Below are 23,380 nucleotides of genomic sequence, written 5' to 3' on the forward strand. Positions count from 1 at the left end.
AGTTTCAAAGTGACGTATGTATTGTATTTCGAAAATTATTTTGTGTTAGTTTAATTTGCAACATAAAAAAAAAGATGAATGTAAGTGTCAAAAAGGCTAAAAAATCTCTTACGGAAGGCTTCATAAACATGAAAGTAAGACAATTAATTTGCTTTCTGTCTATGTTTTTTCCCTTTCAAATTGTGGGAGTTTTTATTTTCGCCCAGTTGAATAAAATTTAATAAATTAGGAAATCATCTATGATTAAGAGACTAGAAAATGAAATTTCAAATCTGTAACTTAATCCAGCCCTGAGTTCTAAGCTTTTTTGATTAATTAATTATTATAAATTGATGGAGGTATTTATAATTTTGTAATGTTTGATAAATTATTTTCCTAAATTAAGGTTTCTTAATTAGAGACAATTTAGCCTAAAGGAAAACTTGGAGGTTCAGAAGGTAATTGTTTTCTCTGAATAACTTTTATATGAATATAAATTCCTGTTTTTCTTTTAAAAATACTAACGATGGTGTGAGATTCCTGGGAGCATGCTACTAACATTGTCAAGTACAAACTCTCAGATTCAGCTTGACAAATGACTAGTTTTATAAAAAATGTTCAGAGATATAAACGCTTTCATGGAGGGAGACCAATAGATTGATGTCTATGTTTTAAAATATTTCGTATATGTTTCTTTTATACAATTTTGTTCTAGTCTTATTGAAATATTTGATTGTTTTTTTTTATTTCGATTAATAGACGTTGTCTGAGCTTTCAAATAATTAATTATTGTAGAAATAGTTGTGAAAAATTAGTCATAATACAATCAAATATAATGTACAACTTCACTATCATTCTTATTCATAAGTTATAGCTTTTTAAGCAAATTTTAAAAGAGTTAATCTATTTGATGTATAAAATGCGAATGTCTGTGTGTTTGTGTGAGTACCTCTATCATGGCCAAATTAAGAGATTGATTTTTCTGAAATTTTTCATCTAGGTTTTGAAGGATCAAAAAAAGATTAGGGTAAGAATTTTTTGGCCTTTAAGGTCATGGCAGCCTTAAAATGATTTTTTGAAAAACAAATAACTATTTTATAAAAAATAAAAAGTAAAGACCGTAAAAATACGCCGGCCAGACTTAATCTACCTCCTTATAAAAAATGGGTGCCATTATACTTACAAAAACCAATATGCAGTAAAACTAATTTTTAAAATTTGACTGTCTTTATTTTTTATTTTATATTAAGCAGAATAATTTTTAATTAATTTTAATTTTTAATGTCACGGGAAACGCAAGGAAAACCTTCTTTAAGGTTATATTTAAGTATCCATCACAGCAAAAATATACACAAACTAAACAACTTTTTGGATATAATCTCTTATACTGTTTAATTTGATTGTTAAAACTTTACCTTCCTATATGAGGTGCCAAATTCTATCTGCCAAGATATATAATTGTTTTTTTCTGTCAAAGCAAGTAAGAACAACGAATCAATAAGCTCTACTCATCAATGTAATATCATAGAATAATTCATGTTTTTGTTTCTTATTAAAAGAATAAAACAGGTTTAATAAGTATTCAGGGCCGTCCACAGGGGAGGGGGCTTGAGGGGCTTTAGCCCCATCCCATATAAAGGAATTCTTGAAAAATTCATGATTTGAAAAAAAAGAATATTGATGGGGTAGAACAAATTGTCATGAGAAAACAATATAATTTTTTTTTTTTGGGTTGTGCATCAAGAAATCTTTGATAATTTGAATAATTTTGGGGGAAGAGTAGCTTAGCTGTTATGACCTATTATTGAGAGCAGCAATAAGATGAATGAAATAAACACAAACCCCACTCCGTATCTAGCAATGATATGAGGAGGATTTACAACAATGTCCATCCCAAATTTTACTCTTTGTTCAACAAGGACTTACACTTTTAACTTTGCAACAAATCTTCAGTGTTACTTTTCGTGCTGATTACTTTATATCTATGATAATAGCTTTGACAAATTAAAAAAACAAGAACTATATATTCAGGTAGAAACTTCAAAAAAACCATTACAATATATATTTTTCATCATTGGTAAAATATGTTTATGTTTACGGTTGTATCATCATCAGAGCGCGAGGAGACGCAAGAGCGATACTTATGGTACACTTGAATGAAGACCCTAATTAATATCAGTATCAGCTATCTGTTATATGATTTGGGAGGGAGAAAATATTTCCTTAGAATCTTTTCAGCTCGTTTGTTGAGGTTAGGTAATGTTCTTTAAAATATTTATTGACAGTTGTAAGACAAAGGTTATAGTTGAAAGATTCATAACATCATTAAAGCATTATTCTTCATCCTTATAACGAATTTAAAACTTGAGAACACAGTTGAATGACGTAACACAACTTATGTCTTTAATAATTAATTTTAAAAATCTTACGATAAACTAATTTCAAAACATGAGAGCCCTGTGGTATAGTTACATTAAGATGTTTATAAAACCAATTTCATTTTATGTTTATTAGACAGCTAGAAGTAGGGGTTGCTTTTTGGATTTGTGAAGTTTAACTTAAGGTCTTAGGAGAACGAAAAGAGAATATACATTCCATGTAGTAGTGATTTATATATTGCATTTGGAACAGGTTACCCCTCAATACGACTACTCACGTACTTTTACCTCTCATCCTTTTTAATCATTATTATTCAGAAGTACACCTAGAAACGATAGAGGGGCACTGTCATAAATGAATGGAATGGCTCTTAGGAACAATTTTTGTGGAATGCTACTTTTGAGTTCGAATCAGAAAGTAATTGCTAATTAGGAGACGCAAAAATGATCAATAAATGTTTCTATGTAAAGGGGAAATCATTCAATTTTGGGACTTAGAGAGGCTCAGAAAGTATATAAAGGGACTTGAATCCTTGAGTCTTGGGGTATCATTATTCGACTAAGGTATATGGAAGGATACCTACTGGGCTTTTCTTCTTAATTAAGTCATCAACAGCCGAGGTTTTGGGGACAAATCAAATCTTTACCACTTATTTATAAAAAAAAGAGATAATATGTGTGCTTTACCTTAATCTTTTCGGAGCTCTCAGAATAGCCTAAACTCTGCCTGTTACAGTGGCCTCCACAGACAAGGGGCTACATCATACTTGAATTGATTAAAACAGGAAGAAAGAATGATTTTTGAAAAAAAATAATACTGCATATTAGCTTCAATTGGATTAGAGTCTTTCCAGATCCCAGATAAAAAAAAAAGTTTTAATAGATTGAAGGGACAAGTGGTGATGTGAAGAAAAGTCCGATATATCACTAATATATACTTCATTAAGTTAAATTAAAAATTACATTTGTATGGTTGTTAAAAAATTACTATTTGGTTGTATCAATACTATTTATTGTACTAGGGGTTAATTCCTGGAATGTAGATGGTTCAAGAGTGAAATCCTAGGGGATGTAAAGATTGGGGGGGGTAGTTATTCAGAGATAAGTGCCATAGAACCCACCCATTGCTAATGTTTTAAATCGTGTGAATTTTTTATCTCGCAAGTTCGTTTTGGAATTGGTAATTTGAAGAATGATATTTTTTTTCTTTAGCATTTGTCATTACTGTTTAATTTCTGAGTATTGAATTTCCTTTCCTAAAAAGATTCAATTATATTCCAAACCTGATTGAACATTCCTGTGTGCTCATAAAAGACGGAGGGTAACCCTGAGGATTTGTTGCAAAGTAATAATTATAAGCTCTTGTTGGACTCAGAGTAAAATTGGGGATCGACATTTGAGTAATTCTTGCCAATGTCCGTGTCTATTTCCTTCTTCCCCTCCTCCCTTGCTACAGCTGATTTGTAGTTGATCTCTTACAAAACGTTCCTCAAACTGTGTTAATTTTTGTTTTTTTAATATCCCTATTATACACGCGATTTTCATCACTACACATTGCATTAAATAGTTATAATAGGAATCGATAGAAGCTCTTCTTTGATTATATAGAAATAATGATTCAGATTTAGATACAAACGTGTTATAGCTCTGACAGTCTACAGCGAGTAATTAATTAATACATGTAGAATAAACATTTATTTATCAATATTAAGTACTCGACTTTTCCCATAGTCGCTACAGAACTAATAATAATTTCTTTTCTTCACAATGATGGACTTAAAATGGATGGAGATGGACTTGAGGGAGGAAGTTGCATTTCCACGTGGCATTGTTTAAGATACATTTTTTCTTCCTTCATATTAAACATGCCAACGTATATCATATTCATTTTTCTTATTTACAGGAAACTCTAAGTAAATAGATTGAATTTTAATGAAGAAGATTTATGTAAAAACTGGAAGATGTTTCGCATTTTTTAAATATACATACATTCTGAGTATATATTTAAAAACATTTGCACCTGTGTAGTATTATTTTTTTCTTTTTCTTAAAGAGAAAGAGATAATAATGAGGAAAAGGAATGGATAATGTATATTAATAAAATTGTATAAAATATGACCTTACGCCAGTGAGATTTTGTTATAGTTGGCACTATGTAAAGTGTGTTTTTTTCTGAAGCTGTTATCGTTATTATTTAATTTTTGAAGAGTGACAATTTAATCACCAATACATGTCTTCCTGAATGGCAAAGACTAGTATTAATGAATTTGTTGGATAGTTTTACGTAGGGATGCTAATCGAGAGCATTTTGGGCACGTTAAAAAAAGAAAACGAACATCAAATAGTAACCCTGACAATTGGAAGAACGTTTTGGAGAAGATGGGCTTTGCTTTCATGCTGTTACACTAGATAAGCTACTATCAATTGTGACGTGTGAGGAGGGGTGGAATGAAACAAACATGGCAAGAATTACTCCGATGTCGATCCTCAATTCTACTTGGAGTCCAACAAAGACTTACAAATATAAATCCTCAACAAATCCTCAGGGTTAATCGCCGTCTTTTATGAGCACACAAGAATGTTCATCTAGTCATTGAATACAAATGAATCCAGCATGAAAGGAAGTTCACTACTCAAGAATTAAATAAAAATGACAACTGCCAAGATTCTTCAGATTGCCATTTAAAAAAGAACCCACAGGCCAGCTAAAAAAATCAAACGATTACATCACTACCTAGCGTTACTTTTCGTATTTCAAGAGCACATCCATTGACTTATTTTTAACTAAATTGAATTATATACTATAAGATTTGGTTAACCATATAAGCAGTACACCTAGAGACGGAATTTCCATTGATCAAAATAAAACTATCCATTATTATGTTAAAAACAGAAACCGAAAATTAACGGGGTCATTTTGAAGGTTTGGGAGAAGAGAAGCTTAGCTGTCATGACGTTACATTAGATCAGCTTCAATCACTTGTGACGAGGACAGAGGGAAAAGGAAATAAACAAGGATATAAGCAAGAGCTACTCCAATATCGATCATCAATTCTACTCTGAGTCCAATAATGACTTACAATCTTAATTGTATTAACAGGCTCCGCAACAAATCCTCAGAGTTACTCTCTGTCTTTTATGAGCACACACAAATATTCAATCAGGTCTTCAATATAATTGAATGTAGTAGGAAAAGAAATTCACTACTACATAGTAATATAATAATAACAACAGCATAGGAAAAGAAAATTAACACTTCAGTTTACCAACTGCAAAAAAATGGGAGACCTAAAAAAACAGCTGATTTTAATCACTAGTTTTATGTTTTAGCTCTTGTTGTTATTAAAAAAAGAAACCGAAAATCATCATGATACCCCTAGCAATTTGAAGAATGTTTTGTAGGAGAGCAGCTTAGCTTTCATGGGTTAGAATTAGATCAGCTTCAATCAGCTGTGGCTAGGGATCCACAAGAAGTCGTATTCCTGTCTTTTTGGAAACGGAGAATAAGTAAGTATTGCCTAACCTATTACTTTCGTTAATTTATCAAAAATAATAAAATATAAAACGTATCAAGGTAGAGGAGGGAATAGACAGCTGACAACAAAACGCATAGAGTACTTTTGTGTTAGCGAGGTACTGCTGTGTAAGACGTCTATAAATTTACCTCTTCAGAGTGGTCATGAAATATCCGTGGATGAATTTTTCCGGGAACAAATATACATGGAACTTATTAACCAATCAAGAGCTGCCAATCTGATTGCTGGCGTTTGAAGGAGGACATATTGAAAAATCAATAAATAATATACCTAAATATAGTATTTAAATATATCCAAATTGTTTTTGAGTGGTCCTTTCTGAATTTTATAAAAATCATGTATACTGAGCTTTAGTTATGATATTCCAAGTTTTGAATCCCCACTCTGCATACCAAAATTGAAATATATTACATATGTATGTGAGTACACTGTATACATTGAGATGGAATCATTCCTCAATTATGTGACTTTCAAAACGTGGTAAAAGTTGTTTTTTTTCGGATGAAGTAAAGCTCTCTCTTTTACACACACACATACATTGTATATACAATCTAAAATAAGAATCTTTGCTCTCAAAATAGGTAAGAAGAAAATAGTGATGCGACAATTATGCTAGAAATATGGTTTTCATAAAACGATGTTACATTAGTTATATATGACAAATAGGTATTCAATTGATTGTACTCAATTCAATATACATTGCTCTATGATCTATACTTCAAACTATCTCCATCACTTTTTTCCTTTTTTTTTTTTTTGCATCCGTTCCTACCCTCCTCCCTTATTTATTCTTTCCTTGCACGCCCGTACCTATTTAAAAAGGAGAAATAAATACAGGTGCGCTTTCAAAATGGCTTTCCAAAAGAGGGAAGGGGAGAGGGGGGGGGGGCACAAAAGGAAAAAAAGAAAGAAAAAGAATCTTCTATGGAAAAGAAAAAAAAAAAAAAATACGATAACTTAGTTATCTTAGAAAAGTCATTATGTCACCATGAAACATAACTCCTAAAAGAGTACTTCTGTTGAAGTACTCATGATTTTTTTTTTGTCGAGGGAATGCATTGTGGATACACGAGCATGATGCATTCCTTAGACTCATTATTTGTGCTTTGTAAATATTAGTTCTATATAAATATATTATTACTGTAAGAAGATAAACAAAAATAACCCATGGACGAGGTTTCTTGACCCATCATCTCATAAAGGTAACAAAATTAATAATTCAAATCCTACGAAGGAGTATTTTCCCCTATGTATGGAAATACAAAATCAATGTCAAATGTAAACAGATACTTTTCTTTATATATGTATGGAAGAAGACTAATCCGGATTTTTATATAAAACATATGTTCTTTTGTTCGTAAATATGTCGTTTACCACTAATTTTTTAAAAGGAATTTCCAGATAAAAAAATATGTAACTCCAGATTATTTTTTTATTTTAATACCTTCATAATATATACATATTACATGCACCTAATAATATATATTAAATGATTTTTTTTTTCATTTGCAATACACGTGGCATTGCTGACTTTCTAAATAAATAAATACATGAATCATTACTCATTCATTATGTCAAAAAGAGGGTTAAAAAGAAGAGATGGGAGTGTGGGGAGGTACAGATAAACGAATAACCATTTGGCTAGTGCAGGTGTGTTAACTCTGTTCATCTGGCATTCTGTGAAATGCAATTGATTTAAAAAAAGCTTAAATGGAAATTTTTATTTATTTAATCAATAAGTTTATATTTACTGTGTAAATACACAAGTTTAACTAAAAACATGATAGAAGCAAAGGCAATATGTGAAGGAATGTCTACACATATAAAATATTTGATCACATTTTATATTCATTCACGTTCCAAATTTGCATTTTGCCTTGGTCATGGTATATTATTGTAGTAATTCCTTCATAACTTTTTTAATTTAACGTAAATTTTATATTCAAATTGATTTTGGGAATTACAAGAATCATTAGATCTATTTTTAGTGGAGCAACGGGGAACATAGAATTAAGGACCCTTCCCTATTTTCCGTATCTTTTTTTGTGAATTTTGTGGTGTATGATTTCATAGTTCTACTTTGCCTCTTCGCCACATACTCCATCAAAAGTTGACGTAAAGACTTAACAACAAATGATCCATGCAATTAGGAAGTGTCTATATGGCAATGAAGAATATTTATTTATCTCATCTCAACAAATTTTTTGAATATTTTTTTACTGAACCGATGTTTTTGAAAACAACCACGTAAAAAAGCTTATTACTTCGAATACTAGAAACAGATTCTTAGATTCAGATGCAACATCGTAGTTATAAAATGAATTAACGTAACGGATAATTATCTATTATCCTTCTTATCACACATAATAATAGTACTTTAAATGTGTAGGGTAAATTCTCTTACAAAGAGATCGATAGATTCATCAAATAACATTTTGTAACACTTACGGATCCATTCATAGCATGACCCAGTCCTTTTTTATATTAAGTATTGAAAACATTTGTGAGTTAGGATAAAAAAAATGCAGATGCAGGTTGTAAATTTAGAATGAATTAACATATCAGAAAATAATTAATTAACCTTCTTTTCAACGAGTAACAAGAGTCATCAAAATGAGGGGGATAAAGTCCTTACATACATTTTGTAAGACGTAAAGATTTATTCATAGTATGGGCCAGTCCTTTTTATATTGAATGAAAACTATTGATAACATTTGTGGCCTCCAGTTGGTACCACTCGATATTTGTGATAGCCTGTATGTGTATAAGTCCCGACAAAACATTCACTCATTCTCTTTTATAATCATGTTTAAAAATCAATGTTTCTCCTTATAACCAAACTATGACTGCAAGGACAGCTTTCTTCCTTTGGAAGAAAGCACTTGATAAAGGGGTAGAAAGCCCTCTCTTCCTCTGAGTGGTTCACCCTTAAGAATAAAACAGAGCAAGCCTTCTCTCTGTACTCTTTAAGCCTCCATTTCTTTTTCTTCTTTTGTTTATTCATAGAAGTTATAATCTGTGAAACTAGTATTCTCACATGATGGGAGCCATTTTAGATGGTAAACCATGGAAAAAGTTTTAAGTGTAGAGAAAGTAGCTGATATCATCAGTATTTTGATCAAGGGTGAGTTGAAAGTACTTACAAACTTTATAATCACTTATTTTAAATGTTAATTAAATACACTTTCATTGTTTGAACGATATATTAATTGTTTCTTAGTATTGCTTTTATCGTCACAAGGCTTTTATTTTCTTTTTTCTTTTTCTTTATATAAGGAGAAGAGAAAAAGGAATAAAAAGACGTGAAGCGAAAATATTTATCAAATAAAACTGAAAAAATCGGATATGATTTTGAATTTAGAATATGTTCAAGGGATTGGCTGGTATAAAGAAGGTCGTAAAAGGTGGTTTTAACGTTGTTGCAGAAACTTCAAGTCAGCTTGCAGATCAGGTGGTAAATGACCCCAATAACTCAAAAGATAGTATCAAGGTAAAAAGAAAACTCAGACCATTGTTTATAATTTTTGATAGTAAAATATGCCCATATATGTACTTAAATTGTAAATATGAGTCAAATATCAAATATTTCATTATTTTTAATTGATTTTTTATTTAAGGAAAACATTAAAAAAAAGGTTCAGGGTGGAGTAGCAGCCGTTGTAGGGGCAAAAGAATCCTCTGCACCAGTGCGAACCGAGGCAAAAGACAAAACATTAAAAGTAGCACATGACATTAAGCACTACGGAGCATTTTCTGAAGACGTTTTAGGCTATTCAGATCCGACCAATGAACTTAGAAAGGCTGTGAAAAAAAAAGAAAAAGCAGCTAAAAAGGCTCGTAAAGAAAAGAAAAAGAAAACTGGTAAAAAGGAGGATCTTTTTGATCCTGAGAACCTTGCTAAATATAAAAAAGAATTAGAGGAAAAGCGAAAAGCTGCAGAAACTGCCGATAAAGCATCCGACGCATCATCCAACAAGGACGAAACTGAGGATGTAATTAAACAAGTGGATTCGGCCTTTGCTACACCTGATAATCGATCTCCTTATATTTCAAAAGCAAATACACCTAAAGAGGAAAAGGAAGAGTGGCAATTATTTAAGGTGAGTAATTTATCAGATTGTTCGAATTGTTATAAGTATCTATTTACAAACTTAATTCATACGTAAATATTTACTATAAAATATACTTGATCATCCATTTTATCTTTTTAGAGCCTTACCTCAGGAGTTGATAGTATAATTCAACAGAAAAAATCTGAATTAGAAGAGCTTAAACTTGACAGTTACTTTCAAAAAAAGCCTACAAGCGAGTCAAAAAGTGCTCAAGAGCAAGAAGCCGATCAAAAACAAGCAAGGAAAAAAGTTTGGGTCGATCTCGATCAGGAAGAATTCGACGACTTTGATGGTGTACTTTCTGCAGAAGAGGATAGTCAGGAGGGAAGAAGCTTGAAGTCCAAAGATTCAAAAAGTAGTGATCAAGTTCAGAAAAAACTAGAAAAAAATCATTCTGCGAGTAGCGAGGAAGAAAATAGTATCGATGAGAAGAAGGAAGATGATATTGGTCTAGTTGAAATACCAGAGGATGATCCTTTTGATCTAGATGAAGAAGTTGAACTTTTTAATACAGATTTTGTTGAGGCACTAGCTAATGTAAAATTAGCTGTTATTCCAGATTCCCCTACTTTTGAAGATGATGCTGATGACCCCTTTAATACGGCTATAGCAGATGATATTATTAAGAAGGATCTGAGCGAAAAAAAGAAACTAGACACAAAATTAAAATTTGAAGGTCTTGGATCTGTGGCAGACGTTTTAAGTGGAAAAGCCGAAAGCGTTGATAAAAGCTTCATCGAACATACTGTTCGCAAGAAAAGACGAAGAGCAAATCGGATTAACTTAATTGCAGAGTCTGAATCTGAAATAACTGCTATAGAAGATATTGGAGTTATTGAAATAAAAGTAACTAACGGAGAGTCTGAGTCAATATTAATCGATGAAGTAAACAAAGATTCATTGAGTACAGGAATTGTTGAAGTTTTAGCTACTACACCAATTAATGAATGTAATAAATCTGAAGGCGAGAAGGAAAAATCAATCGATGTATCCGAGTTTGAAAATATTGAAGACAATGACAATAAGCAGCAAGCTCTCACCTCAAATGTTGCAATACTCGCTGGAGAATTAGGAACAGCAAAAGAAGAATCTGAAGACGAATTTGATGCAGCTTTTGATGCCCTAGCAAAGGAATCAGTTACTAAGACAAAAATACAAGAAATTGAGAAAACTTTTGAAAATGATGAAGATTTATTTGACACATCAGCTGCCGATAGAATTCTAAACCTTGCTTCACTTACAGATAAGGTTCCAGAAGAACCAGATGAAATTGAAGAATTAGCTAACTTTGATGATCCTTTCGATACATCTGCATTTGATGAAATAACTACTGGTGTTGAAGAAGAACTTGAATTTGATAGTTTAGCATTTAGAAGACCTGAAGTTATTATAACTCCATCTGAACTCACTGTTTTACCACAGAAATCACGAAAAAAGAAGTCTAAAGGAGAAGACAATCCCTTTGGACAAAAAACTGCTTCTTCCACAGACGACAATTGGACTGCATTCAAAGAACCTCCTAAGCGTCCACCTCCTCCTAACAGACCTCCTAAGCCTCTCCCCTCACCTGTTTTAAAAACAATACAACTTGATCCTAGTCAACGACCATCTGTTGTTGTTAAAGCTCCAAGTAACGATTCCATAAAATCTTGGAACTGCGCTGTTGCCGATAGTCTGATTCATAAGTCCCAACTTGAGGCGCAAGAAGCAGCTCTTCAAGAAGAATCAGAAGAGTCTGACGAAGACGATCCTTTTGATACCACTGAGTACGATCATAAAGTACCAGATATACCAGAGGAAGAAAGTGAAGATCCATTCGACACATCAAACATTGGTGAGCTTGTTCCTGGCGAAGCTGAAATAAAGGCACTAGGAGCAGAAGGGAAAATTGATTTGCTAGGAGATAATGAAAATACGTTAGAAACTAAAACATTAGAGCCGCAACTTGAAGAGCCTGATCCTTTTGATACTGATTTTGCATCGAAGGTATTACCAAATAAAGGAGACCCATTTGATACTTCTTTCGTAGAGTCAGGTGAACCCGGTAAAGCAGAAATACGTGCCTTGGAAGAGGAATTTATTGATAAAGAAGAAGAGTTTGAAGTACGCAATAAGAGAGAACTTCAATCTTTAAATAAAGTCATCGCGAAAGGATCTGCAGGAAGGGCACGGCCATATGGTAACTTAGAAGCTAAACTTCAGATAAAAGTTCCAGATATTGCAGATAAGCATCAAGAAGAGGAGGAAGTACAAGAGGAGACTGAAGACGAAATAGATCCTTTTGATACTTCAATTGTTGATAAAGTAATTCCGGTGAGATCAGTTAAAAAGTTAAAGGCATTATCAGTAGAAGATGATGAATTTGATCCAACATTGACATTTAAGGCTGCTAAACAAAAAATAGAAGAAGAATTAGATCCTTTTGATACATCTATTGCTGGTGAAGTAATACCTGAGCTTAAAAGCCCAGAACCTCCACCATCCCCTCCAAAACAAGCAATTGAGACACAGATTAGTACTGATAGTGACGATTTTGACCCAAGAAGATAATCATGGCAAATCCTTTTTTATTTGACTGTCCTCCACCTGCAGCAGAAGCTAATCCCTTTTTAGCCGATGTGGCTCCCCCTTTAAATCAACCTCAACAACCTCCAAATCCTTTTCTTGCTGAAACCCTACAGCAAGTCCCTCCAAGTTCTACACATAGCCAACAGGCGTACTATAATGGAGGATCAAGCAATATGGCTGCCAATCCATTTGCAACTGATGCTTATTCAGCTCAACCACAACAGCAATATTATGGCCATTATGGTCAGTTTCCTCAAATGCACAGTTATGGTGTAGCGCAACATCCACCTCCTCCAGATTCGAATTTAGTTGGAGCAGCTGCATTTGGGGTTGTTTCTCATGAGCCTGTTCATGAGCTTCCACAGAAGTCACCTCATGAGCTTATGACAGAAATTCCAAACGAGCCACCTCAAGAGTATATAAAAGAAATTCCACAGAAGCCACCTCAAGAATTTGTTAAAGAAATTCCCAAGGAGCTACCTCAACAAGTTATAAAAGAAGTTACAAAAGAGCCACCTCAAGAAATTCTAGGGGAACCATCCCAAAAAAGTTCAATGAATGTCCTTCCAGAAATTAGAAAAGAGATTCCTTCAGAAATCTCGAAACAAATTTCCAACGAGATTCCTCAAGATATTATAAATGAAATCCCTCAAGCTTCAACTGAACTTCAAAAAGAGCCATCTCCTCCCCCACCCCCTCCTCCTACAGCAATAACATGTTCAAATGTTTTTCCTGAAGTCGAAATGCCTAAGTCCATTGAAGAAAATGGGGATGAAATTATCAATTTTGAGGAACAGAAATGCCAAATCATTGAGAAAGTTGAGGAGATCAAGATTGAAGAAAAAGATATTTCTATTGAAAAAAATGATGAGTCAGATACAAAAGCAGGTGAATCTTCTGGATTTAGTCGCATTTTTACAAACGAGTCATCCATTGACGAAACAAAGAGTGAAGAACAGACAATTCCAGAGGAGAATGTGATTGAAATATCAAAAGAGGAAGTAACAATGAAAGATGCAAGTGATATAATTAAGGAAGAAAAAGGCAATGAAGAAAATGAGTCCAAGCACCTTGAGGATACTTCTGTTGGAACTTCTCTTTTTGGAACTTGTACAGAAGAAACAGAAAAGAAGCTGGATTTGACAGCAGCTGCTTACGGAGATGATGAAGAAGTTAAAGATGTTGAAATCCTATTAAATCAAAAATCTGCTCCCCTTCTGGAGCAACAAATCGCTCAAGAAGAAACTACATTGAAGATGACAACTGGCGATGCAATATTTGCCGATTTACCTCCAATGCCTAACTTAAATTCCACTGGAGCATCCATATTCGGAGTGAGTGAAGAGGCAGCCCTTGATAGTACAGGAGCTACACTATTTGGTGTTCATGCTCCGAGAGAAGCTAGGCCTGAGTTAGGAGCTATGACAGGCTGGGATGATGCATTTGATCAAAAGTTTAACTTAGCTGATGTTGGAAATGTGGCAAAGCCTGGAGACCCATTTGACCCATTTATAACTTCAGAAGGAGCTGTTCCAAGTAACGATCCTTTTGGAGTTGGTGAAGTTACGGTGAATAAAGTTGAAGGCTTTGGTTATGATGATGGATTCTCCAAAGCAAAAAGTATTACTGCAGTAAAGAATACAGAAGAAAATCCTTTTCTAGAAACATTGGAACCGCCTGAAGATGAACCCCTCTTTGATGATGATACATCTCAACCTTTGGAACCCTTCCCTAGATTAGATTATTCTGCTGATGGATGGGAGATGTTTCTAAGACATCCTCCCAAGAAAAAACTCACATCCCAAAGGTAACACATATATAATCATTTTATAATTTCTTCATTTTTTTTTGTTTACGTTTTTGTTTTTAGATTTTGGAAGAAATGTTATGTTCGTCTAGCTATGCAAGGTGATAATCCAGCAGTAGTTTTATTTGAAAGCAAGGACAGTAAAGACCCATTTCAAGAACTACCACTTCAATCAGCTTACTCTGTTTCTGACATATCTCATCAAGTATTTGATCAGTACTCAAAGATATTCACCTTAAAACTTCAGTATATCTTTTACAAAGAAAGAGCCGGAATTCGACCTGGTCAGATGACAAAAATGCAAAAACTTACTGGAAAAATTGGTTTTCTAGCAAAAGCAGTGGAAGAAGCTGATTACGAAGGCGTCAAGGAATTTGCTAGTGACATGAAAAAACTTGGTGTTCCTCTAGAACATGCTCCACAGGTATATAAAATAATTTACCTAAATCCATTCAGATACAGTTTTAAACTATTTTTAATTTCCAGATCTCAGAACTCTTAAAATTAGGAAGTTATAGTTTTGAAGACTTGAAACAATTCACAGTTTCTATTGAAGAAAAATTATTTGGTATGGACATTCATCGGGATCGGTCTCTGACTTATAAGACAGAGGAGGTCCAATTGACTGCTGTGGATGAACTCTATGTTGAGCAAGACAAAAATTGGAAAATATTGAAACAATTGGCTCGTGTTAGAGTATTCTTTTGCTCATTTTTAACTGGTATGCCAGATGTTGAGTTAGGTGTGAATGACATGGAAAGAATGGGATTAGAAGTAGTTGGAAGGCATGATATTCTTCCAGTTCCTACGGAACAATGGATTCGTTATGAAGACATTGAATTCCATTCAGTGATAGATAAAAAGGCCTTCGAGTCTGAGGATCATATAATTAAATTTCAGCCTCCAGATGCTTGTTATTTAGAATTGATGCGCTTCCGTGTACGACCTCCAAGGTCACGAGAACTACCATTACTTGCTCGTTGCAACTTTGAAATCACTGGGAATAACGTGAGATTTTACAACTAATTTAACATATATTTGTAAAGAAATTATCATCATTATCTTCTTTCTTTTAGGTTATAATCAAAGCGGATATGCTCATTCCATATCATCACACAAAAGCATGGGGTCAAGTACCATGTGATGACGTCTCCATGAGAATACCCCTGCCAGAGTGTTGGATATATCAATTTCGAACTGAGAAGCATCATCTTTCCCTCTCTCAAATAGCAACTGGTAGCTTGAATCTATCTACTCGAATGGGATCTGTTAAATCCGCTCATCGTCGTGCAGGAAAGGTCAAAGGCTTAGAAAGATTTTTAGGAACCATGGAAACTCATAGTCAAGAGCTCATGGAAACTTCATCAGGACAAGCAAAATATGAGCATCAGCATAAGGCTATAGTATGGAGAGTTCCACGTCTTCCCAAGCATGGTCAAGGTAATAAATTTAAGAAAATCTTTTTGTAAAATATAGATTTTACAAAAAGGATAATTCATTTTTCTCTTTCAGGATCATATACAACACACGAATTCATATGTAAGCTCCAGTTAACAAGCTTTGATCAAATGCCTGAGCAATTTGAAAAGAATTTTTATGTGGAGTTCACACAGCCAGCCACTGCAGTAAGTCATACGGTACTCCGCTCTGTCTCTGTTTCAGGAGGCTCTGGAGAGCCACCAGAGAAATTCGTTAAATACCTTGCTCGTCATGAATACAAGTTAGAGATTGAATTTTCTGAAAAGGAACAGAACACCTATATGCAGGCAGCTCAAAAGAAGCCACAAACTGAAAGCAAGACTCCACAACATAATCCAGATGCATATATAGGACAACCAGAGTTTCCTGATGATCCTGCAATCTGTAATAAAGACTCAGACACGGATTCGGATTAAAAACCATGTTTAGGAGAATAGGAAGTATCTGAAATACCTGTAACCAGTCTAGGGTTATTATTTTTTACATACACTCAGATTATCAGGAAATTTTTTGTTGTTAATGTACATAGCTATTTAAACAAACAAAAATATAATTAATTACATATACTTTATTCAATATATAATTATACTACATATTATGTAAATTCTCTTTGGCGAGTACACTTTAGTGATCATTTATTGTTCATAGTCAAACACATTAATTCCCTTTTTATATAGTATATACAGCACATAGTAAAATGGCATATGCCCTTCTAATGACAGCTTTTTCTTATTTATTTGCTTTAAGTTTAGTGTGCTTAACTTTCCCTTACTTCCTTTTATTTTTCTTACCTTAGTTTTCCCTCTTTAAAATTCAATGCAACTGCCAAAGTTAGTATCCTCACCCTATTGTTTCCCTACACATTATTCAAAATTCTAATACATATTCTCACACAGAAAATCACGGTAAAAACGTTACTTTTGCATAATAAGTGAATTAGTTTTTATTTTTTTATGAACTCATATACTATGTAAATAATATATTTAAATTTAAGTCTACATAGATTGATGATCTTCTCAATAGAGAACAAATATCATCATCACACATCAATGCAGCATCATACCAAAAACTAAATTTAATTTATTCACATACAATATATTGAATAAAGCTCGTTATATTATCTTCAATTGTTTGATTATTAATTTATTGTACATACACTAATTATTATAAAGATGTTCATGTAGCTCACATATTCGTAAAAATGATTAAAACTATATTAATTAAATAATATTTATTCCCGTCGTTATAAGAACCCTTTGAATGGGCCGGACGATTCGAGTGCAATCTAGTCAATATTTAATACCGAAAGCCTAAACAATGTTGCTCTGTCACATTTAAATGGTTTATTTCATGTATATTTTTCGTTAGTATCTTGTACATTTATTTATTTTTATTAGTTTAATTTATGTTTAATTTAATTTTTACACGATTACGTGTCTCAACTTTTTGTTTCAAATTGAATATATATTTTTGGATAGTCAAATACTAAATTAAATATTTAAATCATGTCTTATAAGGGTTGTTAAACCTTACCCGTGTTATCGTGGATGCCATAATTATTTTATTCCATAATATTCAGCCTCCCATTATAAAAATACTACCCCTCCCTACAATATTTTTTCTGTATAGCAAATCCATTGTTTCAATTCCTTGTGTTTGTAAATAAAATGCTTCTTATTTCAATCTTATACTTTATCCTTTCTTCTCATACTATACATATATTGTAATTTTTAAATTAAATGTACTACATTTGCACCTTATCACTGATATTTATGTATTTGAAAATTATAAATTACGTTGCATTTGTTGAAAATACCTAAATTAATAAATTCTCAAGACAGTGTTTTGACAACTCTGATTTGAGGTTTATTTCAAAACCTTGATTTAAAATTGCAGGATATCTTCTTTACCTTTAAATACCAGACAATTTATGGGGCGGATAATACCGACTGATTTCATTGGATCCAGGTTTACTCTTTGGCATCTTATTATACCGTCATAGCAAAATATGGAATTTATTGCGAGGTTTCTTTCATAGTAAGCCATAATTCAAAATAAAATCCATTCGGTAAAGGGTGTGGCAATATTAATCATATAAAAGAAGAAGGCTCTATGACTAAAGTGGGAAATAGAGGGGAAACCCCAATCGATAGACTTCCATGGTACCCGGTACTTTCATATTAAATTATTTTGCCTTAAACCAATTCGCATTATTTCGCCTTAATATATATATAAATGAGGTTTATAACACATGGGATGAAAATTCCCAGACTTCACACTTACATGGCGTTTTTTAAATTTAACTCATTTCTAGATAGTACCAACCTTTTTTTATAGATCAAACACGGTACAAAAATCTTATCTAAACACTCAATTATTTTTCAATACCTATGAAAATGGAGGACTATGTCGTATTTTATTTTTATTGTCATCAATAATTGTGGGCTTTGTTATTCAATTATGGAACATATTTGAAGATTAAATTAAATATTCATAATTTGAGAATTTTATATACAGTAATAGGGTGGTAATAAAAAACAGCTACGAACCAACAAGAACAAAGAAAATATAATTTTCTGTTTTGTTTAAGCTGCATATGCCATTTATTTATGCATTGAGGTTTAATTTTATATTTTTAACATTACATAATACTCTTGGGAGTACCCAGCATTGCTCGTAGTCATTAGGCGTCGTCAATAGACAAATATAAAAACTTTACTTTATTATTATAGATAACTCCTCTTCTTTTTTAATATACTTTATCATCCAACAAATAACGGTACGTCATTACCTATATTGTATCACACAACCTTTCCTATAAAAATATACAGAAAAAATAGCTAAAGTAAATTGGTAATTAGCCAAATAAGTCAAATATACCAACTTCTATTTATCTCTTAAGTACTTCGAGACTGTCAGTACATATTATTTCTCCACAATTTTTAAAATGAATTATTACTTATGAATATATTTCATTAATTTAAAATCCAATATAGTATTTTATACAATACTAAATTATCATATTGCTAAGTGAATACTCTTATTTGTACATGATGACATTTAAATTATTAATTATTTGTATTCTAACAGTCGTTTGAGTGACATGATGTCAGTGTTTTTCTGAAAATAGATAAAAAGTTTTTGCTTTTTTGGTAGATTGTTTCCCCTTTGTAGTCCTTGTGCAGACTGTATTTTTGTTTCTGGCGGATATTGGTGTATCCAAGTTTCATTTAAATTAATGAATCGGCCTCAAAACTTGGATTTAATGCGCCAAATTTCATTATAAATAAAAATTTAGATTTCTAAGGATTCATGGGACTAACATATGAAATTCATAAAATAGATTATAATGAATTTTAAGAATTAAGATAGGGATGGGTGATAAGTGATAACTAAGGTTTTTTTTGGAAAAGTTCTCGACAATCTTCCTGTACTCTTATTATGTTGTTATACTTAAAAAAACCTTTCCGAAAATGTATAACAAATTATGTTTACATTAAATTTTCCCCTAACATGTTCCAAAGAAAATATAGGATAATTATATTTCCAAATTTGTCTGCCTAATAAACTTTAAGTATCTTACACATTAAATTAACAATTTATATGTAATGTGTAATTTAACATATATTCATTTTATATTCTATGTGTATAACTTTTAGAAATAATTTCTGCCACTAGATAAATGTTATTTATAAAACGGCTACATAGTTAAAATGATGAATATATTAAATCTTAATATGTATATGTGAGATATTTTCTTCGTAGGATTTCTAAATTGTTCAATGGGGACAGTTTTTGTTGAATCTGTTCTTTCCCCAATAATATTTTAAATGCAATAAGGTATTTTTCATCAATTTTTTCTTTCCTTTTCTTACGGGGACAGTCACTTGTATTCTGAAGGGGGGGGGGAGGAATTTCAAAGATTGAATCAATTCACAAAAAAAAAAAAGATTCGTTCAATAAATTAATTCTAAAATCCCTCTCTCCAATAAAAATAATTTTCACCATTAGTCGGAATGATTCAAACTGATATTTAAAAATCCTGTATTGAATCAATATAGAATTATTTTTGAGATTAAATTGTAATGGAAAAATTGTAATCTACTGACAAAAATTTATTTAATATATATATAAAATATAGATTTAAAAAACATTGTAGATAATTTATTACTACATTACAGATCGAACTGCATTTAATCCAAATTATTACTAAGGAATACAAGCTGGCTGGCTATGGTTGGATTTACACTATTTCTGCGTTCAGAGATTATTTATTTTGTGATGCTGTAAACACGTTCCGATGGGAAAGATGTAGCAATAATGCATAGTATTTTTCATTAATTTATGAAGTTTCGAATAAATAATCCCTCGATGTTGCCACCAACTGAGGGGTACGAAGTTCTTGATGGTAAAAGTACTGCTAGAAAAGCTCGAACTTCTAAAATTTCAGCTGAACAGACGTAATAATATTCTTACTTCTGGCTTTAACTAATTTAAAATTGGAATTCCTCACTGAACATGAAATTGAAAGGACAAAACATGTTTGTGAGGTTTCAAATCACTCTTCCTAATGTTATTCTATAGATTTTTCTAAAATATATAAATATAATAATATCTTAAAATTGGACCCTTTTGTTCGTGGGCTCGGTTAATTCACCTCTTCTACCTCCAAACTTTTTCCAAAGCTGCCTACTGAATAAGATAATTTTACCTTCCAATAACTATGCATTTCTCGAAACATAGGGATTAGGGATGCTATTGAAGAGAAATTAAAGGGCTTCGAGGCTTCCCACAAAAAGGGTGCCTGGTAAAATTATATTGTTAAAAAGTTTGGGCTATATCGTTGCGTTGTATGATTCATGCAAGCAAACTATTGAATAATACAAAAAAAAAAATCCATCTTTTATACTAAAACATATCTTGGCCCAAAACAGGTTAAATTCTTGCACTGCCGCTTCTCTGAGCATCAAGGATCCCTTGTAATATCCTATAACCTACTCTGGTTCACTAGATAACTTAATGCAAAAGTCCACATATCAGTTCAACATTCCTTATATGCTAAAACTTCCATATCCTATGAATAATGATATAATATCATAAACTTGTTTTGTAGTAATGTAATGTAGGCATTCATTTTAGTTATTAGTTAAGATCACATGCCGTGGGCCGAGCTGTATTTTTAGATATTATATGATTTCCGTGATGCTTGAAGAAGCGGCGGCATGTGAATTTAACCTACCTTGGGGGCCAGCAGTTCACATAAACAATCCGTGGGTCGGGGTGTATTATAGTATAATAGAAGAGGCCCTTGATTCTTAGAAACGCGGCGGTGGTGGAGTTTTAACTACTATGGGGCTCAGCCCTTTACCGGCACAACCCATGGCCAGGGTGTATTTTTGGATATTAAAAGATGCCCTTGATGAGCGTTTAGTGAATCAGTTCTTTTGATGATTCAGTTCATTTAGTGAATCAGTTCCTTTGATGATTCAGTTCTTTTAAAGATTGGGTTCTTTTGATTATTCGTTCTTTTGAGGATTCCTTCTTTTAAAGACATAGTCTCTTTGATGATTCGTTCTTGGGATGACCCAGTTCTTTTGTTGAATCAATTCTTGTAGTAAATCAGTTCTTATAGTAAATCAGTTATTTTTATCAAACAGTTCAGTTGGTGGGTTGTTGACTTTTCAATCATTTGTGTGCGCGAATTACAGTGTACTCAAAATGAACTAATGAACTTCTGTACTATACTTGAATATATTCCTATTTCATAATAACTAAACATAAAAGTAAAAGTGGATAGAAATATTTGATTAAAGTTGAGATATATGTATGTTCTATAAATGGGAAACTTACAGTATAAACATACAAATTACAGAGTTCCATTAAAATGTTAATTAAAAAGAGGGTCCGGCTTTTTGCAGTTGTTATCTGATTCAGCAAGAGTATTCCCTGCCTTAATATATATTTTTATTTACGAAAGCCTTTATCATTATTCTTTTTTATCTATCCCATCAAAAAGTCAATGACAATGAGTTCTACTAATATCTGGAGTGGACCGAGTGTCATCACTTCACCTCATGTAGGGGTTAGTGTATCTTTTATAGTTTAACATCAAATGGCAAAACCTAATTGACTTTGTAAAGTATTACACCCTTTTTATTTCAACACCATAAAAAATCTTGGTCAAGTCAAGTGCTACAAATAATATCTTTTCCATGGAGACAACATTTTCGAAGTAAAATAAAAATGGTTTTGATTAAAGAAAAGGAAAAAAAACTCGTGTAGAGTAAGTGTTTCGATCTGGGAGTGATATGGATAGATAATTAAGAAAGAGATAGAGGATCGAAGGGTTGAATGATAATTATACATAAAAACCGAAATCCAGTTTGGATTTTGGATCTTTTCAGATCATACTAGTTTACTTAAACCGTACCCAAGTGCTTCAGATCTGGATCAAAGGCCTGGGGATCTTTTAAATTGAATAACACAAGGAGTAGAATATACCGAGCACAGCTTCAATAAGGAATATTGGCAACATTCATTTTTCAAAAAACATTGGTGTATTTTTCTTCATTTCTGACATATATTGGCTGCCTGGGGCATATAATTTCATATGGAAGTATAAAGTAAATAAAAAGGTTCCCATCGGCCATTTTGTAAAAGAATAAAATATTTAAACTTATGAAAAAGGCTTCCTCCTCTTTTTTAAACAGAATGATGGATTTGAATTTTTCCTTAATCATCTAGAGAAGGTTTATCATACCAATAATAATTAATAATGATAACTACGCTATTCTCAACGCACTCTGTCAAGCATTATAACTAGTGATGGGGCGATTCTTAAAAAATTCCATTAATATTTTAAATAATAATTACAAAATACCATTTTGCTATCAGTGGTATCCACATGATTTTATATTAGGGTGGGGGAGGGGGGCTTGTTTTTGAAAATCCACAAATTTCCACAATTTTTTTTCAAAAACCAAATGCTATTCTCAAAAATTAAATTTTCGGGAATTTTTTTTTAAAAATCGACATCTATTTAAAGAAAAATTTGCAAAATCCACAGTTGTCCACAAAACTGAAATTTCAAAAATTCCATGTTGCTCAAAAAAAAAATTCAAAAATTAAATTCCGGAAAATTTAAGGATAATGTTTATTACTCAATCACTCATTTTCCCAGGAATAATTCAGCAATTCACAGATTTTTTACTCCTACATGTCTATAATGATGTCAATCACTATAGCCAACCACTTCCAGCTTCAACCACAACCTCCAACCTGGCCCTGAACCTGGCACTGGCCTTGATGAGGAAATCGTTGTCCATATGGGTCCCTTCCTTGAGAATATAACACTCAAGTAGTCCACAGAGTTATGTGCATGTTTAATTGCCTCTATCCAAGACGCCCAACACATAGTAGTCCAAGGGGTTCAGATCTGGTTAGCTAAGAAATCATTTGTCTATTTATTTTAATCGTGCATTACATTAATGCCCTATCATTTATGATACCATAACGATCTTG

At 32.4% G+C, this 23,380-nt stretch overlaps 2 protein-coding genes across 5 annotated transcripts; both read left to right on the forward strand.

Moving 5' to 3' along the window:
- On the forward strand, nt 1-13,002 carry stnA (stoned A). 4 transcript variants are annotated; one of them, XM_071888138.1, is made up of 5 exons: nt 1-134; nt 5,688-5,864; nt 9,170-9,383; nt 9,511-9,993; nt 10,105-13,002. In XM_071888138.1, the coding sequence occupies exons 3-5, from the start codon at nt 9,258-9,260 to the stop codon at nt 12,553-12,555; spliced, it is 3,060 nt and encodes a 1,019-aa protein (XP_071744239.1). In that variant the 5' UTR covers nt 1-134; nt 5,688-5,864; nt 9,170-9,257; the 3' UTR covers nt 12,556-13,002. The 4 variants fall into 4 exon arrangements, with proteins under 4 accessions (XP_071744239.1, XP_071744238.1, XP_040569178.1 ...); XM_071888137.1 differs by lacking the exon at nt 1-134 and having other exon boundaries at nt 3,440-5,864; XM_040713244.2 differs by lacking the exons at nt 1-134; nt 5,688-5,864 and adding an exon at nt 6,841-7,095.
- On the forward strand, nt 12,558-17,736 carry stnB (stoned B). The gene is made up of 5 exons (XM_040713243.2): nt 12,558-14,380; nt 14,444-14,804; nt 14,867-15,388; nt 15,457-15,820; nt 15,893-17,736. Exons 1-5 carry the CDS (start codon nt 12,558-12,560, stop codon nt 16,273-16,275), a joined length of 3,453 nt encoding a protein of 1,150 aa, XP_040569177.1. The 3' UTR covers nt 16,276-17,736.
- The last annotated feature ends 5,644 nt before the right edge of the window (nt 17,737-23,380 follow it).

Source organism: Lepeophtheirus salmonis, chromosome 5 (genome assembly GCF_016086655.4).
Source record: "Lepeophtheirus salmonis chromosome 5, UVic_Lsal_1.4, whole genome shotgun sequence".
Lineage (NCBI taxonomy): Eukaryota > Metazoa > Arthropoda > Copepoda > Siphonostomatoida > Caligidae > Lepeophtheirus > Lepeophtheirus salmonis.

Bases quoted from the DNA above. Each gene is read 5' to 3' on its own strand.
- stnA (XM_071888138.1), top strand. From the start codon at position 9,258: ATGTTCAAGGGATTGGCTGGTATAAAGAAGGTCGTAAAAGGTGGTTTT. The intron at 9,384-9,510 runs GTAAAAAGAAAA...TTTTTATTTAAG, and splicing joins ACTCAAAAGATAGTATCAAG to GAAAACATTAAAAAAAAGGT. The intron at 9,994-10,104 runs GTGAGTAATTTA...TTATCTTTTTAG, and splicing joins AAGAGTGGCAATTATTTAAG to AGCCTTACCTCAGGAGTTGA.
- stnB (XM_040713243.2), top strand. From the start codon at position 12,558: ATGGCAAATCCTTTTTTATTTGACTGTCCTCCACCTGCAGCAGAAGCT. The intron at 14,805-14,866 runs GTATATAAAATA...TTTAATTTCCAG, and splicing joins CTCTAGAACATGCTCCACAG to ATCTCAGAACTCTTAAAATT. The intron at 15,821-15,892 runs GTAATAAATTTA...TTTCTCTTTCAG, and splicing joins TCTTCCCAAGCATGGTCAAG to GATCATATACAACACACGAA.